The 27,880-nt window shown below is 38.9% G+C and overlaps 1 protein-coding gene across 5 annotated transcripts in view; it reads left to right on the top strand.

The window, feature by feature from the left end:
• The first annotated feature begins 21 nt into the window (after positions 1-21).
• Positions 22-27,880, top strand: part of TRRAP (transformation/transcription domain associated protein) — a 109,664-nt gene continuing 81,805 nt past the window's right edge. For all 5 annotated transcript variants that reach the window (XR_013956844.1, XM_080617730.1, XM_080617728.1 and 2 more), the window contains exons 1-22: positions 22-107; positions 351-437; positions 1,064-1,214; positions 1,564-1,613; positions 5,363-5,473; positions 6,183-6,287; positions 6,921-7,004; positions 7,735-7,791; positions 8,451-8,576; positions 9,641-9,718; positions 9,956-10,044; positions 10,787-10,883; positions 11,242-11,380; positions 14,294-14,372; positions 15,419-15,653; positions 19,880-20,207; positions 20,308-20,405; positions 21,044-21,238; positions 21,911-22,102; positions 23,794-23,959; positions 25,175-25,431; positions 26,266-26,466. Coding sequence is in view for 4 of the 5 variants with exons in the window: in XM_080617730.1 (XP_080473856.1) it covers positions 1,115-1,214; positions 1,564-1,613; positions 5,363-5,473; positions 6,183-6,287; positions 6,921-7,004; positions 7,735-7,791; positions 8,451-8,576; positions 9,641-9,718; positions 9,956-10,044; positions 10,787-10,883; positions 11,242-11,380; positions 14,294-14,372; positions 15,419-15,653; positions 19,880-20,207; positions 20,308-20,405; positions 21,044-21,238; positions 21,911-22,102; positions 23,794-23,959; positions 25,175-25,431; positions 26,266-26,466 (2,787 nt within the window). In the remaining variant the exon portion in view is untranslated. The remainder of the gene's footprint in view (positions 108-350; positions 438-1,063; positions 1,215-1,563; positions 1,614-5,362; positions 5,474-6,182; positions 6,288-6,920; positions 7,005-7,734; positions 7,792-8,450; positions 8,577-9,640; positions 9,719-9,955; positions 10,045-10,786; positions 10,884-11,241; positions 11,381-14,293; positions 14,373-15,418; positions 15,654-19,879; positions 20,208-20,307; positions 20,406-21,043; positions 21,239-21,910; positions 22,103-23,793; positions 23,960-25,174; positions 25,432-26,265; positions 26,467-27,880) is intronic.

Here is a 27,880-nt window from a genome sequence, read left to right as displayed (position 1 = left end):
ACTGGGCTCGGGCGCTTCCGTTGCGCCCATGCGCTGCCGCCGGCCTCCGGGAGCAACAAAGGAGAGAGCTGGGGGGCAAAGGCTGGCCGGGCCCGGGGAGCCGAGGGGTGAGGGGCGCCGGGAGCGTCAGCGCTTCCGTATGGGCCTAGGCCCGGCGCGGGCGCGGGGTGAAGCGAAGCCGCGGGAGGCGAGGCCCGGCGCAGCGCGGGGCGGAACCGGCGCGCAGCGGGGCGGAGGAAGGGGCCGGAGCCCTGGCAGCACTGCGCTCGGAGGCCTCCGGCCGGGACGCTGGGGGACTGAGGGATGGGGGGTTCTTTGTGGCCGCCGCTCACGGGTGTTCGTGTCCACAGGATGGGCGCCTCGACGGGGATGGGATCGGCGTGATGGCCCTGTCAGCAGAGAGCGACCCGGTGGCCACTAGCCCTGCGGCGGGGAAGGTAGGGGGGCGCGGGGCCCAGCGGGCAGTGCCCCGACCCTGGGGTATCCGTGGAGGGACCCGAGGGGATGTTTGCGGAGCACCCCCAGCTGTTGGTTGCTGTTTAAGGGTGGCTGGGCTGAAGCGGGCTGTGAAGACAAGCTGACAGGAAAGCATCGAGGTGAGGAGAGAGGTCGCCCGTTTTCCCATCTGAATTGGATTTCGGGTTTCTTAACAAGTGAGAAAGGCAGCTTGTGGCGGCAGGACAGCTCCAGGCACCTCTGGGAGTTGGTGCTGACGGGATGTTTCTGAGGGAACCTGCGAGTTTGGGGTCCGACTGAACAAGATAATAGCTGTGCGGTGCAAGGAGCATCCCCGAGCAGCTGCTGCTGCTGCTGCTGGGAGAAACGAGACCAAAGGAAACGAGTGAATGTTTGTGCTGTGGTGTGAAGAGCCCAGTAGCCACCTCTATCTAGAAGTGTGTTCCTGTGATACCGAGTGCTGCAAATGCTAGGCATTATATGCGTAGGCTTTCCTTTTGGAGAAGATGTACCCTTTTCAACGTGTCAAAAGAACGATGTAGGTGATGTAGTAGCTGTTGTTAACCAAGCATATAAATTAACAAGTATTTTTTTTATGGTTTTGTAGGTTTTTTGGTTTTAATTTTAGGTACTGAAAGCTGATCCTTCATCTTCCAAGATGGCATTTGTTTCAGCACAAGGGCCTACAGTGGTGGACCAAACCACTTTGATGAAAAAATACCTTCAGTTTGTGGCTGCTCTTACAGATGTCAATACACGTAAGATACTTTGTTTTCTACTGAACGTCCTTCAATAGTTTGTTTCACAAACGTTGCAGTATTGTTTATACGGTTGATAAATATGTGTTGAATTCACTTTGCATTCCGTTTGAGTTTTGATTTTTGAAGAAGCAAAATGATGAGCAACACTTACATGAGCCAAAGTGAGCAAGCTCTGTGTGTGTGTGCGCATTTGTATGATGGTTGATTGTGAGAATTGTGTGCCTTATAATTTGGCAGTGATAGCTAAACTGATAAGATCTGATTGCTTCTTTGATCAATGAGTCTGGTGTTTTCATTCATGATGTAGTTTTATATTTAATTTTTTTGCTTGAATTTTTGTTTTCAGCTGATGAAACCAAATTGAAAATGATGCAAGAAGTCAGTGAGAATTTTGAGGTAAATATAAAAACACCCAAGAACCCAAATAAGAAGACCCATAAAAACCCTTTAACTTTCTGAAATGACAGTCTTCCTAGTGCTTAATATTTGTTGGTTTGATTTCTGATGTTATGCGGGTAAAATGTTAATATTAGTATCTTGTGACTTATAACTATAAATCATAAGTCACTGATTTTAGGTTTGTATTTAGGAATTAGCCAGGTTAATGAAGAATTACAATGTTTGTACTTGGAGAGCTCTTTCATTCTCTAATCTTTATTCAGCAAGCATTTAAATAAAGGTGAAGAAATAGATTTTTCTTTCATTTTGAATATGAAATTTCTGTATTTAAAGCTTCTTTGATTTAGTTCAAATGTTTATTGTACTCTTACAAAGCAGAAGCCTCTCTGGTTCCTGTGAGTAGTTCCATAGTATGGAACCGAGGGAGGAGTTGTCAGATACAGAATCTGACATCAGGAGTGGAGATGGCTCCCATGACATCTTTTGCATGGTGATGGACTGTTAAGTTTAGATGAGCAACAGAAAAAGAGACGAAAGTTAATCTAACTCTGTGTTAGCATAATTTACACTTTAGTTTACTAGTTATTATGTGTATGTTTTGAAATTATGGAGAACTTATTTTGTAAGAATAAGTTCAAGATCCTAGAATCTAGAATGTAATTCTAAATCTTAGACTGTAATTATCTCTGTATCTAGTTTTTTAGTCATGTTGTGATTAAAAAAAGAGTGCTGCTATTGTGACATATTCTGTGCTTAACTGCTTTATTTGAAGTGATCTTGCATAGTCCATGATAAGGAAATATAAATACATATTCTAGTCCTGTTTAATGTCTTTGGATATTTTCAAGTAAGCTTTGTGCTAGGTTGCATCCAATAGGTGCTGGATGTTGAAAGCTGTGCCCGTTTTAGTTGTTTCTGAGTTATCGGTGGAATAAATTCAAAGCTGGTGTAACTGTATTACAAAAAAAACCCAACTTAAAAGTTAAAGGCTTAATCCTTGTTTAGTGTGTTTAAATGTATTTAAGCAGGTGTCTGTTCTGCATCTGTATGCACATGGAGAGCATATTACAGAGCTTCATATTACCATAAATGATTATCTAAAAATATCTGTGTGGAGTTTTGTGCCTGTTTAAGCTGACCTGCTATCTCCAACAAAATTTATCTGGCTAAAAGAATAGTTTTAACAGCTTAGTCTAATGATCTATTTAGAATCTGATAGCTTAGTTGTTTCTCTTTGCTTTTGTTTTTGGTAGGGAAGAACTTGTTCAATATTTGCTTTGATAATGTTGTCTTGTAACTCACTTGGTTCTGTAGTGTGGTCCTACCCAAAGAGGTGATGAATTGACTTGTGCAGATGTACAGCTCTATTTGCTGGAAAATACTTGAGGGAGCAAGAGGATCCACTAATATAGTTGTAGTTTACTTTTTCCTGTAGAGGTTGCGGGCCGTGTTGTTGCATTTTGTTAATGCTAGATGGTTTCTTTTGGTCTTCTGTTCCCATAGTCTCCTCATTAACTCTGTTGCCTTCTTCAGTTTCCAATAGCTGTAAAGTTCCTCAGGTTTTATTTTCCACTTCAAATTATTTCATTTTTTTTTTTTTACTTATTTTCAAAAATTAGCTGTTTGTTTGAATTGTGTCGGCTGCATTATTGATCAGGATATCTCACTAGTTAGGGGAAGAACTGACGATAGCTTGATGATTCTGGAGGACTTGTAGAAGTGAGATTTAAAACTGATGTGCTCCACCTTAACATTATCTATTTGACAGTGCCAGTTGTTGGGCTGGTTGTTACGGTGTTCTTCTGGGCTAGTAGAGGTTATTGCTCTTCTAAACCAATTTCTGGACACACTTGGCAGTTTTGAATCTTGTTTCTGCAAAATTATTTATATGAGGGGGATTTTTTTTCGTTCTTCATTTCTTCATAGAGATTCTGAATTCCAGATGAGGAAAGAGGAGTGTATTCATTGTCGTTCCAGTTTCCGGTTTGGAGGAGAATAAACTTCCAGAATCAGCTTCTGTTGCTGCTTCTCATGTTTTATGCAGCGGTGTTATTCTGAAATCTGTTAGAGTAGTGGAGGTTTTAGTTTCTTGTATGGTTCACATAGGGAATGATGCTAATTTTCTGGTCCTTGCTGTTTAGCAGTTATTGGGAAGGTGCTTTCGGGAATTTAAGCTGGATTTGTGGAGCTATACTTTTCCTAGAATGGATTTATGAGCCACTTTTCAAGAATGCAGCAATACCTGTTTAATTTCTTGTTGGAAACTTTTTCATTCCTTTCTTCCTACAAAGTGGAACCATTCTCATGGCATAAACTTGAGGAGGTTAAGAATCATTCAGAGTTGGAAAGACTATAAAGGAGGTAAAGGAGGAGAAGATTCAGACAGACTTTTTTTGGAAGGCATTTGAGGTGAAGAAAAGATGCAAGCTAAACTGTTGTTCATACTATTCTGTCTTGCATTGTCATGGTTTAACCTCAGCTGGTAACTAAGCCCCACACAGCCGTTCACTCACTGCCTTTGCTGGGATGGGGGAGAGGATCGGAAGGGAAGCTTTATATGCTGGCCATGGCATCTTATGGTATGTAATATCCCTGGGGTCAGATTGAATCAGCTGTCCTGGATCCAGCTCCTTGTGCTTCCTCAGCCTCCTGGGATGAGGAGCAGAAAAGGCCTTGACTCTGTGTAAAGCTCAGCAATGATAAAAACGTCTCTGTATTATCAAAACTGTTTTCAGCACAAATCCACAATGTAGCCCCATAGCAACTACTATGAAGAAAATACCTGTGTCCCTGAAAAAACTAGCATATGCATTTAAAAAGCTTTGTGCCTTTCCTATGATATGTCTGCTTTCTTGAAAACCCTTGAGATAAAATCCTTTTGTTTCTATAGTGCCTGATGTAATAAAATTTATGGTTGCATATTACAAAATCTTACTGCAAAATTGAGAATAATAGCGGAAATCTATAAAAGGAGGTGGCTTTATAAAACTTTCATGTTATTTAAGGAATAAATAAAGGTGAAAAAACCCCTGCAATACCCATGCAGATTTTTCTAAAGCATGCTGCATTCTTAGATGTATCTTTAGTAACTGACCAGTGTGCTTCTGCATTACAGCTGCTTCAGAGAACTGCCTTTGCAGGTACATAAACTACAGCTGAGTTTCCAAGTAAACCTCACAGTAGTTGGTTAGATTTTTTTTTTAAGGCAGATGCAGCAGTTGCAGATGGAGGCAACTGGCTCGTCTTGATATTTCTGGCTTCACAAGTGGACAGTAGTGCAATATTGTTTTCACAGTGGCATGTAATGCTTAGTTTGGGTGATGTATGCATATTTGCAGAAATAACTAAAGTCTAAGTTTAACAGTGCCTGAAAAGTCTTGGGAATCCTAAAGCAATGAAATGTGAGTGTGCTTGTCAATCTTTCTTGTTCAAGAACATCTACAGCGCTTTCCCCTCCCCCCCGCCATTTAAAATACCTGTATGTTATGCCAATTCGATTTTCTGTGTGAGGGGACAGTGTTAAAATATATTAAAAAAAAATAATCATCTTACAGTCCATTTGGATTGGAGGAGAGAGGTTAATCTGTATTTACTTTTGTTTTTCACTAATAGTGCTCTGTAGCGTATCAGTAAATGCAAAATCATTGAACCTAATAAGAAGTTACTTAAAATGTTTAATAGTGGCTTTGAATGTAACTTAATATCTAATCTTCCTTTTTTGCTGTTGTTTTTTGTTGCTTAAATAGAATGTGACATCATCCCCTCAATATTCTACATTCCTGGAACACATCATCCCTAGGTTTCTGACCTTTCTACAGGATGGAGAAGTTCAGTTTCTGCAGGAGAAACCAGCACAGGTAAACACTGGAGCATCTCTTATGTTTTTGCAATGTATGCAGCAGACTACTTGTTTGGTACTTGATTAACCTAATGAGATGATGTATGTATAGACTTTGTTCTTAAAAATAAATCTGTCATTTGGCAGGAAGTTGAAAATGTCCAGTTTCTAAATAAGTTAGTTACAAACTTTTTAAGTCTGGGCTTGTATGAAAAGTGAGGAAAAACTATAGGCAACAGAATTGTTTTTCTTGCTGAAATACGATAGATTGTTACAGATTGCTGAATTTACTGTGGAATGAAAGGCAGAAGTTGAATCTATTGCACTAAATACTTGAGTTCCTTAAAAATAGTCTAATAATTTCCTTTTTCCAACAGTAGATTTGTTAGATTTGATTTACATATGTGGGTAGTAGGAAGCATCATGTATTTGTATGTAACCTTTTGTGAATGATTGACCACTGAAGGACTTAGTGTTCAGTAAACAACGTACAAGCTCTACTTTAAAACATTCTTCTTAACCAGCTTCTGAAGTGTTCCATAAGCTCATAGTTCTGAGGTTTACTATGTCCACACAAAGTAAAATGGCTTTTTTCTTTTTAAGCATGCAGAAGTGTTAAGTTAAAAACATGTCACAACTGATTAACTGGTTGGTGCTTTTTTTGTGGGCTTTTAAAAAGTTCTGTCCCATCTTTATCTTCTTTTTAATGTGTTTTTTTTTTTTTTCAGCAACTCCGAAAGCTGGTGCTTGAAATAATTCACAGAATACCAACAAATGAACATCTTCGTCTTCATACCAAAAATATCCTGTCTGTGATGTTTAGATTTCTAGAGGTATTCTTTTTCTCTTACAACTGTTTCAAATTTTCATCTTCGTCCTTCAGCTGCAAAGATTGCTAGGAGTAGGATTTTGAATAGCTGTGCTTCTGGAGCAGGAAGGGCATGGCATTTAGGCTTCACCAGTGTGATATCTTACTGTCTACAGGTTTTCTCCATGTTTTCTTCTGCCCTTTAGAAACTTGGATTTTACAAATGCAAGGAATGTTCTCATGCTAGATATTTCATTCATTAATAATTTTCTGGCAGATACGTTATTCTAGAGACTCTGTTTTGTTTTTTACTTTTGAAGCTCACAGGAAATAACCTGCTCTATTTGGTGGTGTCTCAGTGTGTAAATAAACACACTTGTCTGTCTGTCTGTGGGGCAATAGAAACAGGTCTGATTGTCTGGAGTTGAAACTTCTGGTTTTTGTTGAGGTAGGGATGTTTAATTTTAGCCGTGTTCTAAGGCTGCAAGGTAAAGGAAATCAAAGGTAAAGGTATCAAAGGAAAGTCATCTTGCTCATGAAAATTAATATTAATGGGGCGCTTGAAGGTTGCTGAGTATAATATTAGAGGGTTTTGAAGTACTTACGCAGGAGTTGAAGAATGCAGCAGTAGGCTCACTAAAGATTCTCTTCTTTTCAGACGGAGAATGAAGAAAATGTACTGATTTGCTTAAGAATAATTATCGAATTGCACAAACAGTTTCGACCAGCAATCACTCAAGAAGTAGGTCATACATCTTGTTATATGGTATAGAACTTAATGTCATGGTATTTTGTTCAGGTGGGTTGTTTTGTTTGGATTTTTTTCCTGCTGTCCGTTCTATATTGGCTGATCTGTTGTGGTAACCATATATTTCTTTATTGATGTATTTTACTTTACAGTAATTTTAAAAGAGGATTGCATAGTGCTGGCACCCCTGGGAAAAGCCCAAACTCTTAAAGCTTAGTTGTTTTTGCCTTAAGTGTTTATGAACAAAGTGTTTATGGATGAAACTACGGAATAAAATTCCCACAGAAGGGAAGAGAATTGGTGACTTCTTAGTATATGATGGGAAAATCCTGGAAAAGGAGTATTATGATTGTTCCACCCACCCCTGCTTCTTTCCTGTGACTCATAAAGGAGCATTTGAAAGTTTTCATTTTTATTCTGTTGCTTTCTTTCGTTGATTTTCTCCTGGGAAGGCTTAGTTGGTTTGTAGTAATTATTTCTAATAATACTGTATTGGAACTATGTTGAGATGATAGGTAAATTGGATTCTTTCCAAGTGCAATTCGAATGAATATTGGCAAAACAGAAGGAATAATAAAGTGCTTTCAGATTCTTTTTAAATAACATGAAAAATGTGCTCTAGTGATGACTATGAAGATTTTATATAATTGTACTGTTAATACAGAGTTTCTAAACCAGTGAAAACCTTTTTTTCTTTATGGTAAACTGACTTCTTCCTTACTAGATCCATCATTTTTTGGACTTCGTGAAACAGATTTACAAGGAACTTCCTAAAGTAGTGGTAAGCTTTTTATTTCTTAAATTGCCCTTACTATGGTCAGACAGGTAGTTTTTATTTCTTAATTTTATTTCTAAAAGATATTAACATAATTACTTTTGTATTTAGCGATACAAAGTAAATATAGTTTTAATAAAAACATTTAAAATACATCTAAACCAGAGAGATTTAGATTTTGAATTAGAAAGCTTTCTGTTTATAGCGCAGTATTACTAGTAAGAGCAAACCGTGGTAAACTTGAGGTAAGCTTGTCTAATAAAGCAGTTGACTGCAGTGATGTCCATGTAGCCAGATGTCTTTTTTTGAGGAAAGGGTGAGGTAATGTACTTCCCAGCAGCAGACAGAGCTCTTCAGTGTGCTTGATATCTGCGGAGGCCATCACCTGCTCTTCCTCACTGATACAGAGCATCTCTTTGAATGATTTTCTTCGGCAAAAGAGCCACCTTGGTTGGGGATGCTTCTCTCCTGCTTGCTGTAGTGGAAGATAGCAGGGTATGTCTGTAGTCCTAGTAGATCCTGCAGTATGAACATCATGTGCAGAGAAGAAAAAACTGCCCACAGTTAGTTGTAGGGGGAAATTATATGGTTGAATTCCAATTAGATAAATAGCTTTTTCACTATTATTAGCATCATTATATTTTTCTTCTGTTCTTTGCTTTTAGAATCGGTATTTTGAGAATCCTCAGGTGATCCCAGAGAACACTGTTCCTACTCCTGAAATGGTTGGCATGATTACAACAATTGTGGTGAAAGTAAACCCTGAGCGAGAAGATAGTGAAACAAGAACAGTGAGTATTCAGCTGCTCTTTAACTGTGACGCTGTCTGTCTCAAAGTATCCCAAATCATAGAATCATAGAATCATAGAATAGTTAGGGTTGGAAAGGACCTTGAGATCATCTAGTTCCAACCCCCCTACCACATGGGCAGGGACACCTCACACTAAACCATGTCAACCAAGGCCTCATCCAACCTGGCCTTGAACGCCACCAAGGATGGAGCATTCGCAACCTCCCTGGGCAACCCATTCCAGTGCCTCACCACCCTCTCAGTAAAGAATTTCTTCCTTATATCCAATCTAAACTTCCCCTGTTTAAGTTTGAACCCGTTACCCCTTGTCCTGTCACTACAGTCCCTGATGAAGAGTCCCTCCCCAGCATCCTTGTAGGCCCCCTTCAGATACTGGAAGGCTGCTATGAGGTCTCCACGCAGCCTTCTCTTCTCAGCCTGTCTCCATACGGGAGGTGCTCCAGTCCCCTGATCATCCTCGTGGCCCTCCTCTGGACTTGTTCCAACAGTTCCATGTCCTTTTTATGTTGAGGACACCAGAACTGCACACAATACTCCAAGTGAGGTCTCACGAGGGCAGAGTAGAGGGGTAGGATCACCTCCTTTGACCTGCTGGTCACGCTCCTTTTGATGCAGCCCAGGATACGGTTGGCTTTCTGGGCTGCGAGCACACACTGAGGCCGGCTCATGTTAATTTTTTCATCGACCAACACCCCCAAGTCCTTCTCTGCAGGGCTGCTCTGAATCTCTTCTCTGCCCAAAGGTAATAAGGGCATAAGGTAAAAGTAATAAGGGCAGCTAAAAGTAATAGGCTTTCTTCTTGCTTTTTTTCTTATCAAGACTTATTTGTAGAAGCTGACTGAAACTTTTCAGATCTTTTCCTATGCAGCTATAGTTACAGGATTTTTACATAATATAATACAATACCAAATGCATTTGTGCTTTTCAAATGTTATTGTCACTAAGTATAGTGCAATTAAACTGAGTAGTTTCTTTAAAAATGTATTTCAGATACTTTTGAATTAATAACTAAACTGTTTATAACCCATGTATTCTTTCTTTCAGCATTCTATAATTCCCAGAGGATCATTATCTCTAAAGGTCTTGGCTGAGCTACCTATTATTGTTGTTCTTATGTATCAGGTTAGTAAAATCTAGTATTTCATATCTATATTAATGGATATATGCTTTTTATTCCAAATGGCTTGTGAACTTCTGTTGGCTAACATACTATTAAAAATAAATGTAATGTATTTTTGAGATTATAATATGGTCTAAAAATAAGCTGCTGAGATATTTTTTTTCTGATTAGCTCTCAAATAAAGTTGACTGCAACTGTGACATGTACGTTTCTCTAATAATACTTTTTTTTTTTTTAAGCTCTACAAATTGAACATTCATAACGTAGTAGCTGAATTTGTCCCCTTGATTATGAACACTATTATAATACAGGTTTCTGCTCAAGCAAGGTAAGAGCATTTTAAAGGTATTTTGATGTCATTTGGGATAAACTACTTAAATCTGCCATTCAGTATTGCCCAGAATATTTTTGTCTTATATCCTGTGATTTTTGTTTCTGTTCTTACTGTAGAGTTTCTGACACAAATGTGTATTACCACAAATAGTATGGGATGGAGACCATGTTAGCTAGGACGCTAGCTGTTGTTTAATCTTTACGACCAGGGATACATTTTTTCTGTTCTAAGTTATGGCATAGGTGAACCCTATATGGCATAGGTGAAGCCCACTATGCAGATAGTGGTGCCACTGCTTCAGATAGATGTTTATAAGGAGCAGCAAAGGGTGCTGAGCAGGGCAGCAGGAGTAAAATCTCTGTCTTTTGCTATCTGTCTGATGATCTGAATAAATGGTTGAAGCTTGAGACAGACAGACGAGTCTGTGGGAGGGAATAGTGCTTGGGAGAATAATGGAGCCAAGTGTTTGATGCCAATGTATTGCCTTGGCTTTCTGTAGAAAGTTGAAAACTCTATGGCTGCCTCAGGGCTGTGCATTTCTGCTTGGAGCATAAGATGCTGGGAATGGAAATGACATAGAGCTTGTTGAAAATGAGCTCTCTCATGATGATTTTATTCCATTATGAAGCAAGAACCTCACTACATGATGATGTAATTTGAACCTTTTGTGAATTTTCTAAACGAAGGTATTAAAGAGAAGGAACAAAATTGTAACTGCTGTTCAATTTCATTTCAGGCAACATAAACTTTATAACAAGGAATTGTATGCCGATTTTATCGCTGCTCAAATTAAAACATTGTCTTTTTTGGCTTACATCATAAGAATTTACCAGGTAGGTTGCATTTTTGTTGCTTTGTTACTGCTAGTGCAGCAGATCTCTAATTACTTTGTCAAGCAAGTGACCAGCATGACTGCAGTGTATCAGGGGTTGAAGACAAGAGTGTGTTCCAAATCTGAAGACAGGGCTATACTTGGCCGTCCTTTCGGAAGTATTGTCATGTGGATGCATAGTAAAAATGCGCTGTTTCTCTTGCCCTGGGCATTTATAGAATGGCTATTGTACTTTAGTTTTACAAGTAGACTTTGTAAAGAGAAACAAGTGAATTTTAATTGAATGTTCCTTTGCAAATGTAAAGCAAACCTTTAAAATAGAATGTCATAATAATTGTATTCGTGTTATTTTATTGTAGGAATTAGTGGCTAAATATTCTCAGCAAATGGTAAAAGGAATGTTGCAGTTGCTCTCCAATTGTCCAGCTGAAACTGCACACCTCCGAAAGGAGCTTCTGATTGCTGCTAAGCACATCTTGACAACAGACTTGAGGAGCCGTATGTTGTACTTTTTAAAAATGGATCTATAAATGGGAAGATTTTTAACTATATGTATTTAAGGGGCATATTGCTTATTATTTGTTTCGGACTATTCCATACTTCTGATTGTTTTGGGAGTGGATGTGATTTTTTTGTTTCATTTTGACTTTTTCCTTTTTCCTTAATAAAATAAAATCGCCTTAATAAGGTGGCAGAGTGAGCAAGCGCCTTTTCTAGCTTTCCAAGTATCTATTGTTCCAGTTAATTACTACTTGATGATAAACATTCATGTTAGTTTGTAATTGTGCCTTTAATTGTATGGATACTTTAAAATACTAATCTGTTAACCTGAGTGGAAGTAGTTCTGTCAAATCCTGATACCATATTTTTGATTCAGTTTATCTAATATTTGTCTTTAGCAGAGGAAAGCTGTTTTTGGTCTGCCTGAATTAATGAGGTTTGGTGGTTATGTTCTGTTTCGGCAGAATTGCCAAATTGGAGATGAGTGTACCTTGTAAAGTATTAACTTCTGTCTTTTCATCTTTGCTGTGTGGTCCCATTTCTTTTCCTCTGCTAACAGCAGTTATGGGGCAGTGTGATGTCTTACAGGTATTGTTAGCTTGCCAAAAAAAAAAAAAGTAGTATGTTTCCCAGTTAGAATTATAAAATGGTTAGGGTTGGAAGGGACCTTAAGATCATTTAGTTCCAACCCCTTGCTATGGGCAGGGACACCTTACGCTAGACCACGTCACTCAAGGCCCTGTTCTGCATCCTTTGTGAACTTCAGCATTTGGGTAGCGGACAAAACCTGAGTTAGTGTCTCCACTGGAGGAATAAACAGCAGTGTGAACTTAGACGTTCGTGGCTCTTGGTCAGCTGTCTGGTGTTTTAGGACACATATTGATAACTCATCCTTCCAGCCCTGCTCTTGACTACCTGCAGCCCAAAGTGGATGTAGAGGAGGAAATGCTTAGAAATGTTAAGATGAAGAGGGAACATGGTATGTAAGGAGGAATAAAGAATGTGAGGAAGAGAAGTGGGATATAAAGTGTGTGGAGAGCTGTAGAAGATTAGGCTTTGGTCATTCCGTTGGTGCAATTCAACTTATTGGCAAAATGAGCACTGAGGGAAGTGTTTTATATTTGTCAGTCTTGCAATTGTCATTGTTGTCAGTGAAATAATATTTCAAATTCAGTCTTCTGTGTTGATTGAGAGTTGATGCATAATGCCTTGTATTTTACTGTGATGCATTTTGTCTATGTGGAACTTTGTTTCTGATTCTAAGAGAGTGAAGGTGAAACTGTACTCACTCTTTCTACTGTCATCACTGTAAACACTACCCCTAAGAATATTTCATATCAATAACTTGTGGCATGCACATAAATATTAGGTGGAGGTTTTAGAACCTAGCTTAGAAGATAGAATAGAGATGTCTGCTTCAAAAGGCTAGAATGGATTGTGTGGCATTTCTGAAATTTCTAATGACTAAACATTGCGAACACGTCTTAGTTTCAACATAATGCATTCTTACGTTTATGAAGTTTAATGAGAGAGTTCAATCAATAATCCAGTGTAAACAATTTATTAGTACTTGCTTTGTTTTAATTTTTCTTACTAATTCATAGTAAGAGTAATAGCAAAACACAGGAATATTAATGTTAAATGTGATCAATACATAGAAACTCATTACTGGTTTTCAGTTTGCATTTCCTTTGCTTTTTTTTTGTCAGGATTTGTGTCTTTAACTCTTTGTTCTGGTAACACCAGTGCAATTGAGAGTAATTCCTTTTTTAGAGTGGTTTGATGATCAAAGGAAGTTCCTTTCCAACTATTTTTTGGACTCACCTTTTTTTCTTTATAGTATTATTTTTTGGCTATGACTGAATTTATTCATTTCATGACAAGGTTGTGGCAACTGCCTCGTGAAATAATGGATTATCTTTGCATTTAGCATCTTTATTCCCGTTCTTTGTTTGCTTTTTCCATTGTAAATTTTCCAGATCTCTACCCCACTCAGAAACTAATGCCGATGTTCTCCTTTTATCTTCCTCTTTAATTTGCAGAATGTGACGTTCTCTTAAAGCAAAGACAGCTACCATATTGTCCCTTTAATTTAAGTGGACCTGACTGATTCCTTGTCCATTTGAGATTTCATTCAGAAAATGCTGGATTTTAATCTTTAATATTGTTTGGAAATCTGTGGAGAATGGAAGTTGCTGGATATTCCTCTTTCTCTAACTCTTTGCTTATTTTTAATAAAGTCTAGCTTGTTGCATTGTTCGGAGGCGGGAGCAGTTAATCCTTCCTGCTGTTTCCATCATCTGCCTTTAGGGTGGAGTAACCTAAGCAATTCCATAAACATTTTGATTTCTAAATTTAAAAAAGAAAATGTTTCTTCAGTCTTGCTTTGTCGCTTGATTACTTTTTTTTTTTTTGTTACTGGAATCTTCCTTTTTGTTCCCTGGACCCCAGGTTGCATGTATTCCTCCTTATGTGTTGGGTTAGAACTTGAATGATATGACAGACAAAATAGAGTTTTGGTGTACAGTGTTGCCCAAACTTGTCCCTTCCAGTAACTCATTTGTTACATTTTAAAAAAGTTCTGCAAAGATGGAAACAATGTGTTTTCTCTTTCCAATTGTAACTATTTTTATTGTATCAATGCTGTGGCTTTGTGTACTGTAGTGTTACTCAAGGCGCAAGTGTCAGTGGAGTTCATAGTTACCTGAGGTTAACTGGAAGTTTCCTTCATTTACAAGTGTCATTTAGACACTGCCTTTTGTAAGCTTCAGGAATGAATTTTGTAATCAAAACACTTTGACTTAGGTTTAAATATTTGAGTGATTTCATGCTTAACTGTCTTATTTTGACTATTTCCTTTGTCAGTCATGTATAGCTTTTTCTTTTTTCTCTCTCCTTTTTTTAATATAGAATTTATTCCGTGTATGGACAAGCTCTTTGATGAATCTATACTAATTGGCTCTGGATACACTGCCCGAGAGACACTGAGGTATGCCCGAAAATTTGGAATAGCTTTCTGAGTACCTGCCAGGGCTAGTTTCTTTCAAGGTTTATTAATGTTTACAGTAATGTCTGTATAAGGTCCTAAATCTTTGCTTTAAATAAATGATTTTATTAGATTCCAATATTGGAAGGGCTTCTGTTGCTGTAGAGTGTTTGTTGTTAAACACTTGGATGCTGCAGCATGGTAGTGTGAGTGTAGGGCAAAATGAGATAAATGGAGGCATGAAAATGATTTCATTTTTTTAAATTGCAGAGCACAACTGAAACAGTTGTTACTGTGAATTCAACTCGGTATCTTCCTCATATTTCATGAAACTGCCTAAATCTTGTGTGCAGTGTAAAATCTGAACGAGATTTAAACTATTTTGGCAATAAGTACTTTAAAACTTATTCATTCACAATTGAAAAACAAATAAATGGGGAGAATACTTACTTTCTTTGACTTCAATAGATACTTATATATAGTTTTTTATGTGCTTTTGCTGATCAAATGAAAATATTCAAACAAGAAGAATTACTCCCCTTGCTCAAGAATCAAGTGTACCTTATAGACAACATGTATTAGATTTAGAAGTATTCTCTCTCCTAGATGCTTAAACCTGGTATTTAAAAATAAATGATTTTAAAAATCTGTTTTCATCACTACTTTTGAAATCATGAATCATCAATGATCATCAGTTGGGAAACAGGTTACCAATGCTTCTTAAAATGTGCCTTAAAACATGCTAATTTTCTGTTAACTGTTGATGTTAATGTGTGCTGGAGATGATGTTCAGCAATGGGGAAAGAAAGGTGAGAGAGGTAGCATTAGTGTTGTGGGACGGATTAATGAATCTTTGGTTAGATTATACAGGTTATAATTCTCTTGTGTAATTAAAAAAGATGTGTGAATTTGGGATTTGCATATAAAAATAGAAGATGTGGTTTAGAATCTTGGAAATAGCTCCAGGCAGTAATTATTGGTTAAGTGCAATTAACAACAATCTGAATTGTCCTCAATGTGTTTTCTTCATTTCTTGTTTTTACTGATAGACCACTTGCATATAGTACGCTGGCAGACCTGGTACATCATGTCCGTCAACATTTACCACTCAATGATCTCTCCCTTGCTGTCCAGTTATTTGCCAAGAACATTGATGATGAGTCGTTGCCTAGCAGTATCCAGACAATGTCTTGCAAGCTTCTACTAAATTTGGTAGACTGTATCCGGTCTAAAAGTGAACAGGAAAATGGAAATGGTAGAGATATTCTTATGAGAATGCTGGAGGTATTGATTTGTTTAAAACATTTGCTAATGAGTTGAATATCCTATTTTTTAGTATGTTGTCAATCATTTTACTTCCTCCTTTCTTCAGAAATGAGAATATGTAGAAACAGTCTGCATACTGTATTTCATTTCAGGATTTTTGAGAAGGGCTCTTTAAAATGCAGTGCAGCTGGGATAATATCTCAAATGCAGCTGAGGTGCTTTGCTAGCTCAGCTTATTCATTTAGTGACTTGTTTCAAAGCAGAAAACCAAATGTCTGTGATGCTAGGGTAAGAGGATTATCTCACAGGTCCTTGTCATAGCCCAGTATAATCTGTAATATGTGCAATATCTGAACTTTCAAGACCTGCCGATCCTTTTAAGGATCATCTTTATATGGAGGACTTTTGAGGGGAGCTTTTCTTTTTGTTACTTTAGAAAATCAAGGATGCGCCTGGGAAGCTTTCATCCATGGTGCAGTACAAGTGAAATGCAACCTACTTGCTGTAGCCAAGTTTTAATGGAAGAAGGTTGCTTAGTGTTTCTTCTGCCACAACATGAAGATGCATTCAGGTGTAGAGTAAAACAGTAAAACACTTGTAGGGTAAACACTGGTTTAATAATCTAATTTTGGGATGTGAGACCATGTCTTGAAATCTAAATCAAACTAGTGCTTTAAGATGACGGAGGAAGCTGTGTGGCTGCTTGTTTTGGTGATCTAGAAATTTTGAGTATAGTGGATCCCCTGCATCTTTGACTCTTCTTCTGTCAGTGACAGACTGTTGCAGTTCCGAGTGACCCAGGGAAGAGTTTAGTCATTTTAGTCATCTCCAGATTATTTGGTATTACCTTTCTTAAGGCAGCAGTAGTTTAGGGAATGGCTTTCATCCTAAATATGGAATACAGGTGATGGCAAGAAGGGGGCATACAGAACTTTGCTGGTAGTGCAGAAATACCTGAGCAAGCTAAGTCGATCTAGACTTTAAAATCTGGGAAGTACAGAAAACTTTAAATTGAAAATTTGTCCATTATGTCCCTTGTTCGGTATCAGCCAAGAGGCAGAGATGTTGGAGACCACTGTTCATAGAATCATAGAATAGTTAGGGTGGGAAAGAACCTTGAGATCATCTAGTTCCAACCCCCCTGCCATGGGCAGGGACACCTCACACTAAACCATGTCAACCAAGGCCTCATCCAACCTGGCCTTGAACACCGCCAGGGATGGAGCACTCACAACTTCCCTGGGCAACCCATTCCAGTGCCTCACCACCCTCTCAGTAAAGAATTTCTTCCTTATACCCAATCTAAACTTCCCCTGTTTAAGTTTGAACCCATTACCCCTTGTCCTGTCACTACAGTCCCTGATGAAGAGTCCCTCCCCAGCATCCTTGTAGGCCCCCTTCAGATACTGGAAAGCTGCTATGAGGTCTCCACGCAGCCTTCTCTTCTCCAGGCTGAAGAGCCCCAATTTTCTCAGCCTATCTTCATACGGGAGGTGCTCCAGTCCCCTGATCATCCTCGTGGCCCTCCTCTGGACTTGTTCCAACAGTTCCATGTCCTTTTTATGTTGAGGACACCAGAACTGCACACAGTACTTCAAGTGGGGTCTCACTAGAGCAGAGTAGAGGGGCAGGAGCACCTCCTTCGACCTGCTGGTCACGCTCCTTTTGATGCAGCCCAGGATATGGTTGGCTTTCTGGGCTGTGAGCGCACACTGGAGCCGGCTCATGTTAATTTTTTCATCGACCAACACCCCCAAGTCCTTCTCTGCAGGGCTGCTCTGAATCTCTTCTCTGCCCAACCTGTAGCTGTGCCTGGGATTGCTCCGACCCAGGTGTAGGACCTTGCACTTGGCATGGTTAAACTTCATCAGGTTGGCATCAGCCCACCTCAGAAGCATGTCGAGGTCCCTCTGGATGGCATCCCTTCCCTCCGGCGTATCAACCGAACCACACAGCTTGGTGTCATCGGCGAACTTGCTGGGGGCGCGCTCAATCCCACTGTCCATGTCACCGACAAAGATGTTGAACAAGACCTGTCCCAACACCGATCCCTGAGGGACACCACTCGTTACCGGTGTCCAGGTGGACATTGAGCCATTGACCACAACTCTTTGCGTGTGGCCATCCAGCCAGTTCTTTATCCACCGAGTGGTCCACCCATCAAATTGATGTCTCTCCAATTTAGAGACAAGGATGTCATGCGGGACAGTGTCAAAGGCTTTGCACAAGTCCAGGGAGATGACGTCAACTGCTTTGCCCCTGTCCATCAGTTCTGTAGCCCCATCATAGAAGGCCACCAAATTGGTCAGGCAGGATTTCCCCTTAGTGAAGCCATGCTGGCTGTCACCAACCACCTCCTTGTTTTTCATGTGCCTTAGCATGCCTTCCAGGAGAGTCTGCTCCAAGATTTTGCGAGGCACAGAGGTGAGACTGACTGGTCTGTAATTCCCTGGGTCATCCATTTTCCCCTTCTTGAAAATGGGGGTTATATTTCCCTTTTTCCAGTCGTCGGGAACTTCACCTGACTGACATGATTTTTCAAATATGATGGCCAGTGGCTTAGCAACTTCATTCGCCAGCTCCTTCAGGACCCACGGATGGATTTCATCAGGTCCCATGGACTTGTGTACGTTTAGGTTTTTAAGACGGTCTCGAACCAGATCCTCTCCTACAGTGGTCCTGGGGTCCTCATTCTCACAGTCCCTGCGTTCGCCTTCCAAGACTTGGGTGGTGCGGTCAGAGACTTTGCCAGCGAAGACTGAGGCAAAGAAGTCATTAAGAACCTCAGCCTTCTCCAAATCCTGGGTAGCCAGTTCTCCAGATATCTTCCGAAGGGGGCCTATGTTGTGCCTAGTCTGTCTTTTACTCGCTACGTACCTATAGAATCCCTTCCTATTATCCTTAACATTCCTAGCCAAGTTTAATTCTAACTGGGCCTTAGCTTTCCTAACCTGGTCCCTAGCTTCCCGGACAACATCCCTGTATTCTTCCCAGGCTGCCTGTCCTTGCTTCCACCTTCTATAAGCCTCTTTTTTCCTTTGAATTTTCCTGAGCAGCTCCTTATCCATCCAAGGAGGTCTCCTGGCCCTCCTGCTGCACTTCCTTCTAGTTGGGATGCAAGACTCCTGAGCTTGGAGCAGGTGATCCTTGAATAACAACCAGCAGTCTTGGGCCCCCCTGCCCTCTAGGGCTGTGTCCCATGGAACCTTACTAAGCAGGCTCCTGAAGAGGCCATAGTCTGCTCTCTTGAAGTCCAGGGCAGTGAGCTTGCTGCATGCTCTTCTCACTGTCCCGAGGATCTTGAATTCGACCATCTTGTGGTCGCTGCAACCAAGGCTGCCCTGGAGCGTCCCATTTCCAACCAGCCCTTCCCTGTTGGTGAGCACGAGGTCAAGCATGGCACCTCTCCTTGTCGGCTCCTCTATTACTTGCAGAAGGAAGTTGTCTTCCACACAATCGAGGAACCTCCTGGATTGCTTGTGCCGGGCCGTACCATCCCTCCAACAGATGTCAGCGTGGTTGAAGTCCCCCATGAGAACAAGGGCCTGTGAGAGTGAGGCTTTTCCTATCTGTCTGTAGAGCACTTCATTCACAGATTCCTCTTGGTCAGGCGGTCTGTAACAGATCCCCACGGTAATGTCCCCCATCGCTGCTCTCCCTTTATCCTTGACCCACAAACTCTCTGTCGACTGCTCACCCGTCCCCAGACAGAGTTCCATACTCTGCATGTTCTGCAGAATTGATTATTGCTTTATAAGGCTGATACGCTGCATACAACTGAAAGTTAAACCTATAATGTATACATTTTTTAATACATATCTGATACACAGTAAATACAGGTCTGACAAATTTGAGGTTATTTTTGCTTAGCAGTAAATATTTATAGACTGAAATATTAAGTCTTATTTTAAAAAATGAATTCAAATAGCTGTACATTTTAAATTAAGTAGAACTGTAGGGGTCAGTTTTTAGTTGATGGTTTTACTAGTTTCCAGCAAATATTTTTACTTTTAGAATTTGTTAAAAAGTAAGCAAACTACTTGTTGATACATGTTAAGTGAACATGTTAAACGTTTGGTGTCATTGGGTGACCTCAGGAATACTGTTATAAATTTTTTGATCTCAGTATGCTGACTTGAATTATTAGTATTTTTAAATTTAGAATGGTTAGTTGAAGAAGAAACTTACTTTCTTTTTTCTCCCCCTCCCTGCTCTTTGATGTGCCTTTCCGTTTTTTCCCTTAGGTTTTTGTTCTGAAATTTCACACTATAGCACGATACCAACTGTCTGTAATCTTTAAGAAATGCAAGCCACAGTCTGAACTTGGGGCTGTGGAAGCTGCGTTACCTGGAGTACCAACAGCAGCAAATGCAGCTCCTGTTCCTGTTCCGTCTCCTGCCCCAGCCGCTCCAGTGGCCCCTGCACCAGTACCTGTGTTTGAAAAACAAGGGGAGAAAGAAAAAGAAGATAAACAGACGTTTCAGGTCACAGATTGCCGAAGCTTAGTGAAAACTTTGGTCTGTGGTGTCAAGACAATCACATGGGGCATAACATCATGCAAAGCTCCTGGTGGTAAAACTGCATAATATTTAATTACATTTATCTTTTGTGTTAAAACAATGAAAATACTTTTTAATGGGTAACCACTGCTTTGTTCTTTATCTTCTTTCAGAAGCACAATTCATTCCCAATAAGCAGTTGCAACCTAAGGAGACTCAAATCTATATAAAACTGGTAAAATACGCAATGCAAGCATTAGATATTTATCAGGTATGTAACCTGACTGTTTAGCACTTTTATTTGTACAGTTACTGTGTGTTAGATGTCTTAATAAGGAATTATATGCTAGCTAAAAGACAAATCTCACATGAGGTATATTTTCATGAAGTCTTTAATTTCAGGATCACAGCTGTTGGGAAGCGTTATGAATTTCAAAGTACTTACCACTTACCAGGAGCAAATTATTTTCTTAACAGCTGTAATTGTCTGTGTTCATACAGTCAGGTCAGACTGAAAGCAGTTGTCTTTTATGTGGTGGATTAGATGTTTTCAAGAGATAGTTTAGCTATCAATTGGAGTATTCTTATGGCTACATTTTTCTTCTGTAGCTACACATAGCACTGATGAAACTAAATGTACATGATTTGGAATTAAGTAACTTTGCAAATATGCTATGATATCTGCTGCTGTTGGCTTGCTCCACTTCTGACTTAGTGGTTTTAAAATCTGTGGTGAAAAATACTCTATTGTAATATTTCCATTGTTACCATTGGCTCTTCTGATTGTATGGGGCTTCATGTGAAACCTGTAAAATGCCTTTTCTTTTTTCAAAAGGTATTCTAAGAATAGCAGGAGAAAGAAGTTACTCAATACTGTAACCAATGTATGTGTGTTCTCAATTCCTGTAGGTCCAAATAGCAGGAAATGGACAGACATATGTTCGAGTAGCAAACTGTCAGACAGTCAGAATGAAAGAGGAAAAGGAAGTTTTGGAGCATTTTGCTGGTGTGTTCACAATGATGAACCCTTTAACTTTTAAAGAAATCTTTCAAACTACGGTTCCTTACATGGTGGAGCGAATCTCAAAAAACTATGCTCTTCAGGTATTATGTTTTTGTTTACTTTTTTCAATTGAGAATAAATACCATCCAGAAAATAGCTTATACCTGAAGTACATAAGGCTGATATGGAATTAGAAATAATAATGTTGAAATTAGCATGCAGGATTTGAAGCAGTCTATGGAAACACTTTGTGAAGATGGATTCTCAAAAGCTTTCCAGACCAAGTTTAGAAGATATGAATAGAATCACACAGAATCATAGAATAGTTATGGTTGGAAAGGATCTCTATAGAGATCATCTAATCCAACCCCTCTGCCAAGGCAAGGCCACCTAGAGCAGGTTACACAGGAATCCATCCAGCTGGGTTTTGAATGTCTCCAGAGAGGGAGACTCAGTGACCTCCCTGAGCAGACTTTGTTCTTGAAATGTGTTGAACATTGTAGAGTTCTTGTTTTGTTCAAGTGGTTGTGTTAGTGTTCTACTGTTTTACAGAATACAAGTCCTATATTGCACATTTAAAATTGAACTTTAAATTTGAATGGTTAAGTTATAGGCATGGTTATTGCCACTGAGGATAACCTGAATCACTTGGGTAGCAGTGGAGATGGGGCAAGAAATTTGTCTTAGTTCTTTGCTTTAAATGGGTAGTGCATTTATCCCTCTTGTTATTTTCATTGTAGCAACAATAACTTTTTTGTTGTTTCCTTCTATAGATTGTTGCCAATTCCTTCTTGGCAAACCCTACTACCTCTGCCCTCTTTGCAACGATTTTGGTAGAGTATCTTCTGGATCGGCTGCCAGAAATGGGCTCTAATGTTGAACTCTCCAATCTGTATCTCAAGCTGTTCAAGTTAGTCTTTGGCTCAGTTTCACTATTTGCAGCTGAAAATGAACAAATGCTGAAGGTAAAGGTCATTTGTGTTAAAAACAAAAAAGTCTGTTTTTACTTAATACGTTCTTCAGATGTCTGAAGAAACTTAGTTTTACGCTGTCTAACATTTGATAGTCTTTTCATGTTTGAATCATTATTAGTGAAACATTTCAGTTTTTCCCAAATGCCGGGTACATTGCCTTATTTATAAAAGATGGTTTCTGTGAATGTTTGCTTCATATTTGAAGCTATAAAGTGATGTACTAATTCTGAATATAAATGACTGATACGTGTTTGTGGTCTGATTAGGATTGCAATAAACCCATGTAACTTCACTGTCAGGATATGCATATCTTCTTGCATATTTTTCCTCTTTGTTTCCATACTAACTTAAGACTTTTGCTTAGGCTGGAATCACTCTTTTTTTGTATGTTGCTGAATTTTGTTCATTCACGTCATATTCAGTGACATTTACCTCTTTAGTTAGATATTTCTGTGCTCTCAAAAAGTCTGCATTAAAGAATGCTATTTCTGCTATTGACATCATGCTGTCTTTGTAGTCCAAGGATCTATTTATGTTGATGAGATCATCTCATTATTTGCTGAGTTTAGAAATACTGAGCTTGAAGCAAGTGTTCTGTTCTTATAGAAGTAACAGCTGCCTATACCCAGAAAAACCATTAAGATATTAATTGAGCGCTGTTCCTTCTCTCATAGTTTCTCTCCATGTCTCTTCCTTCTACCTTAGAATAAACAACATTCTGATACACATAACTGTGTGATAATCATTTCCGTGCTTAACAGTTTGTTACAGCAGGATCAGTAATGTTTTCTGGGTAGAACAGAGTGGTGGCTACTGATTTTTCCATATTCTTTGAAAGACAAGAATATGAGGCAATATTCATATAATCTTGCTTAAATTCTTCCAGTTTGTCATCAGAATCAAGGTAATTTGGATTTTATAAGCTCTAGATCCAATTTAAAGAGTGTGATGTACTGCCTTCACAGTTTCATGCTTTTGTTACCTTTTTTGTTTTGCAGGATTGATGATATGGGCCTTGGGTAGACAATTTAATTGAATGATGAAGGCTATTTGCAGCATTTGCATAACAATATAGAAAGCTTTTAGATATTAATGAAATCCAGAATTGTATCACTGTTTGTCCCTGATCCATGAGACTCCTTGTATTTATCAACTGTTTTTAATGATTTCTTCAAACTCTTAATGTCTCTAGAAAGGCCACTGATTCCATGACCACTTTTTTACTTGTAAAAGGTTGCTTTCCAAGCACAATTTTAGCATTCACAAGCCCTACGAATTAGTGATGAAGTTAGATCAGGAGTAAATTAATATTGTGTCATTCTGGCACTTCTGATCTCTGCTACACATCCCTGGCTTCTGTGGAGCAAGTCTTTTTAATTGTGTCAGATTTGCAGAAAGTTTTTGTTACAGTAAAGTTACTGCTTGGAGTAGCAAGCAGGCTTGATTGGCTAATATGGAAACAGGATTTAATTAAAGAATGCTTGGGGTTCTTGATACTGTTCAAATACAGATTTAATTTTTACCTGTTTCAACAGTGGCATAAAAGTAGTGTGGGATCAGAGTAGCTGGAATAGCAGAAGGTTTTTGATCTGAGAAACTTGTTGCATGCTAAAATTGTACAGTACAATGATGATAAAATTAATATTTCAGTAATCTTCAAGCTTTTTTTTTTTTTTTTATAGCCACATTTGCACAAGATTGTGAACAGCTCTATGGAACTTGCACAGACTGCCAAAGAGCCCTATAACTATTTTCTGCTACTCAGAGCACTGTTCAGATCTATTGGAGGAGGCAGTCATGATCTTTTATATCAAGAATTCTTGCCGCTGTTACCAAACTTACTGCAAGGTAGAACAATACCATCTTTCTCCACCCTAGTTTCTGATCTTTTTATGTAAATAGTAGTAATAAAGTTATGTAGTCAAAAAACCCTGAAACTAAAGCCCTAACCCCCTTGATAAGTAGTTGCTGATTTTTAGCAGTTGATGAAATAGCTTGAGTGTGGCTTCTTTTCATTTACTATCAGCTGCTTCAGGCTCCATAGTTTTGGCTGCTTCACAATTTCTGCTGCTTGTTTTTCTGCTTTTCATTGTGGGGCTGTTGGTTTTTTTTTTTTTTTTGTTTCTTTTAGGTTTTTTTTTGCTTGGATAGCTTTGTTAGCATGCAGCGTTGGGGGACAAGAGTAACAGGAGAAGCAATGGTGGCAGGTCATCAGTGGTTTTGTGGGTAGAACATTACAGAGAAGCTCTGGTTGATCTGCTTTTGAGGGCATGCACCTGCAAGTGCATGGTAAATATAAATGCAAGTAATGTCAGTCTGCAAAAAGAAATGGAAGTAACAATCAGTTTCATTGAGGATTTGTGCTTGCAAGAACTGTGTTCCAAAGATATGATGAGCAAAGAAATGTGGAGAATTGTTTAAACCTAAGGACAAGCTGATGGGAACAATTCCAGGAATGTGTAATCCAGTGGTTTCCATGTACAGCTCTAGTGGCAATTTTTACTGTAGTTAGCAAATACATATGTTATCTGTAGATCATTATATGATACATGTCAGTGCAGAAGTGCTAGATAGGTTTATGAAAACTGGATGGGAAATAAAATAAGTTGGGCGATGTGTTTAGTCTGTAGGGGACAGTGAATGTACTTGAACTCATTTAATATTTCTTTTCAGGATTCCAGATATTTCAAAACCAATTTGTTCTGTGTGGATTTTATTTTGTTGTTGTTGTTGTTGTTGTTGTTGTTGATACAATCCTGAGGTTTGAGTTAAATGATCTTTTTCTGGATTTCATCTGTATTCAAATGCTACTTTATTGACTTTAACATTGAATTTTAGGATAGGCATAGATATTCCTTTTGTATATTCATGTACCTACAAAAGCATTCACTGCCTAAAATCTTTAGATCCAAGTTAAAATTGTGAATGGTATTACATTTTGTAACTACATTATCTATGGAGTTGAAAGCTTTTAAAGATGTGAGGTTATTCTGAATTTAGGAAACAGCAGTTTGTAACAATAAACTGCCTTTTTCCTTTGTATAACTTCTCAATGATTTGCAGGACTTAATATGCTGCAAAGTGGCCTTCATAAACAACACATGAAAGACTTGTTTGTAGAGCTCTGCCTCACTGTGCCAGTTCGTTTGAGCTCGTTACTGCCTTATCTGCCAATGTTGATGGATCCCTTGGTGTCAGCTCTCAATGGATCTCAGACCCTGGTTAGCCAAGGCTTAAGAACTCTGGAATTGTGTGTGGATAACTTGCAGCCAGACTTTCTGTATGATCACATTCAGCCAGTTCGAGCTGAGCTAATGCAGGTAAACATGTTGTTTCCTGTTAGACCACAAGAGGTCATTGATTCTCTAAATATTGTTAGAAATTTGGGTGAACTTTTGGTTATAAAAATTTAAATCTGTTATGAGAACCGTACCAGTTTGGTGTGTATGTATAAGGCCAGTTGGTGTTGTGTTGTTAAACTGAAAACTGTGAAAAATTTGAAAGTGATCTGTTTTTAATACACCCCCTGTTAAAGACTTTTAAGCAGGCATATGGTTAGTTGTTGAAATTAAAGCAGTAAAGAGTTGGGTTAAAGTTAAGACTTGGAATTCAGTAGCAAGACTATTACTATGCTTAAGATAAGTTGGTACAGAAAATGATTTAAATTTTTTAATTAAAAAAAACCCCAAAACCCAACAACAAAAAAACCCCAAGCAAACAACACAAGCTTATTACCTTCAGCATCTTATGACTGACAGCTATGTGAAGTCTTACGTATACAGTGAAGATGATGTGACTGAAAGTTTGAATGTTTTAAATGTGTCTGTTTCCCTTAATGCAATGCTTTATCTTCTAAATATAATATGTTATTTGCTTGTTATATTTCAAAACTAGATGTCTGAGGTTATTTGATTTCAGCCTTAACTGGCCTGCTTTTTGATATAATCTAAAACTACATGTAGGACAACCTTGTTACTAAATACTTGAACTGTTGCAAGCTGAGACTGCTTTTATTCCATCTAGATAAGTATTTTCTGGACATTACGGATCAATTAGCCAAATATAAGTGTCTTCCTTAATGTTTTTTTACATTGCAACTTGAAAAATGTTGAAGTGAGACTGGTCTGACCACGTAACATTTAAAATATTTACAGGCTTTATGGCGTACACTGCGCAATCCAGCAGACAGCATTTCTCATGTGGCTTATCGTGTACTTGGTAAATTTGGTGGAAGTAATAGGAAGATGTTAAAGGAGTCGCAGAAACTGCAATATGTAGTCACAGAAATCCAAGGACCCAGTATTACAATTGAATTTTCAGACTGTAAAGCGTCCATTCAGCTCCCAATGGAAAAGGTAAGAGCTTAAATTATTTTCTGTGCTAAGAAATCGTCTCAGTTTTCCTTTATTACCAATTTTTTGGAAGTTTGCTTGTAAAACCTAGTGAAAATGTGTTGTATGTCTGTCAGTTCCAGATGTGAGTTGATAACTACAGAATTTACATAATTAAAAGTAGGTTTTAGGATCTCTTGCATACCTGATTTTTATTTTTATTTAATAACCCTTCAGTTAGACAAAGAGATTTCTAATTTGTGTTTGTAACGAAGACACAGAATCTAAACCCACTTACGTGTTTTTTTGAGTTGCCAGACTTGGCAGGTAAAGGACAAAACATTGTTTCAGAAATCACTGCAAAGAGCTATTTTGCTTTTTTCACTATGTAGTGTAATATCAGTTGAGAACCTCTGTAAAAGGCAGATAGACTTACACTAACTTCTTCCTTCATTTTGACATGCAAAACTAGCAGAAGCTTGCCAACCTGTTCTTTCTTTATTGTCCCTTCAAACTGTTCTATATGTCACCTTGTCGTGGTTTAAGCTCAGGCCGTAAATCAGAACCACGCAGTCCACTTCCCCCCCCACCTTTCTTCCCTCCGCTTCTGGAGGGACGGGGAGGAGAATCGAAAGAATGCAACTCCCATGGGTTGAGATAAGAACAGTTTAATAACTAAGGTATAACACAAATCACTACTGCTACCACTAATAGTAATAATGATAAAGGAAATAACAAGGAAGAGAATACAACCGCTCACCGACCGGTACCTCACCCCCACCCCGCAGCGTTCTAGCCCCTCCGGGCCACTCTCAGTTCTACTTCCTGGGCATGACGTGCTGTGGTATGGAATACCTCTTTGGCTAGTTTGGGTCAGGTGTCCTGTCCCTGCTTCCTCCCGGCTTCTCCTCCTCCCTGGCAGAGCATGAGACTCACAAAGTCCTTGGTCAGGATAAACATTCTGACCAGCAACTGAAAACATTGGCTTTATCAATATTTTCCCAGGCCGAAAGTCAAAACCACAGTGCTGCACCAGTAGAAAAAATGACTGCTACTGCTGAACCCAGGACACACCTCCAAAATTTAAACATGCTGTTCTGCTTTTACAGAGTGATACGATAGGAGATAAACTGCCCAAATAAATGCTTTTCAGTACACGTCTTTTTTCTTCCCATTTCTAACTTTTGCTGTACTGCTTCGATTAGGAGCAAGAATGTACTCTAAAACCTCCTTCTTTTCCTTTTGAAGTGTACTGAAAACTTACTGTAGAAATTTTTCTGTGATGATTATTAGAATGACTCCAGTGGCTTGGTTTTGTTTGTTGTTTCTAGCGTGGGTATAGTACTTCTCAGAGCTACAAAACCACTTTGTACTTGTACAGGCTTTCTTCTGACAATCTCAGTGTGTCACAAATGCTTAGTTCTCACTAATTACAGCA

This window comes from Psittacula echo, assembly GCF_963264785.1.
Source record: "Psittacula echo genome assembly, chromosome: 5".
In the NCBI taxonomy this organism is placed as follows: domain Eukaryota; kingdom Metazoa; phylum Chordata; class Aves; order Psittaciformes; family Psittacidae; genus Psittacula; species Psittacula echo.
Note: the sequence above shows the minus strand (reverse complement) of the source record. Positions and strands in the feature narration are given on the sequence as shown.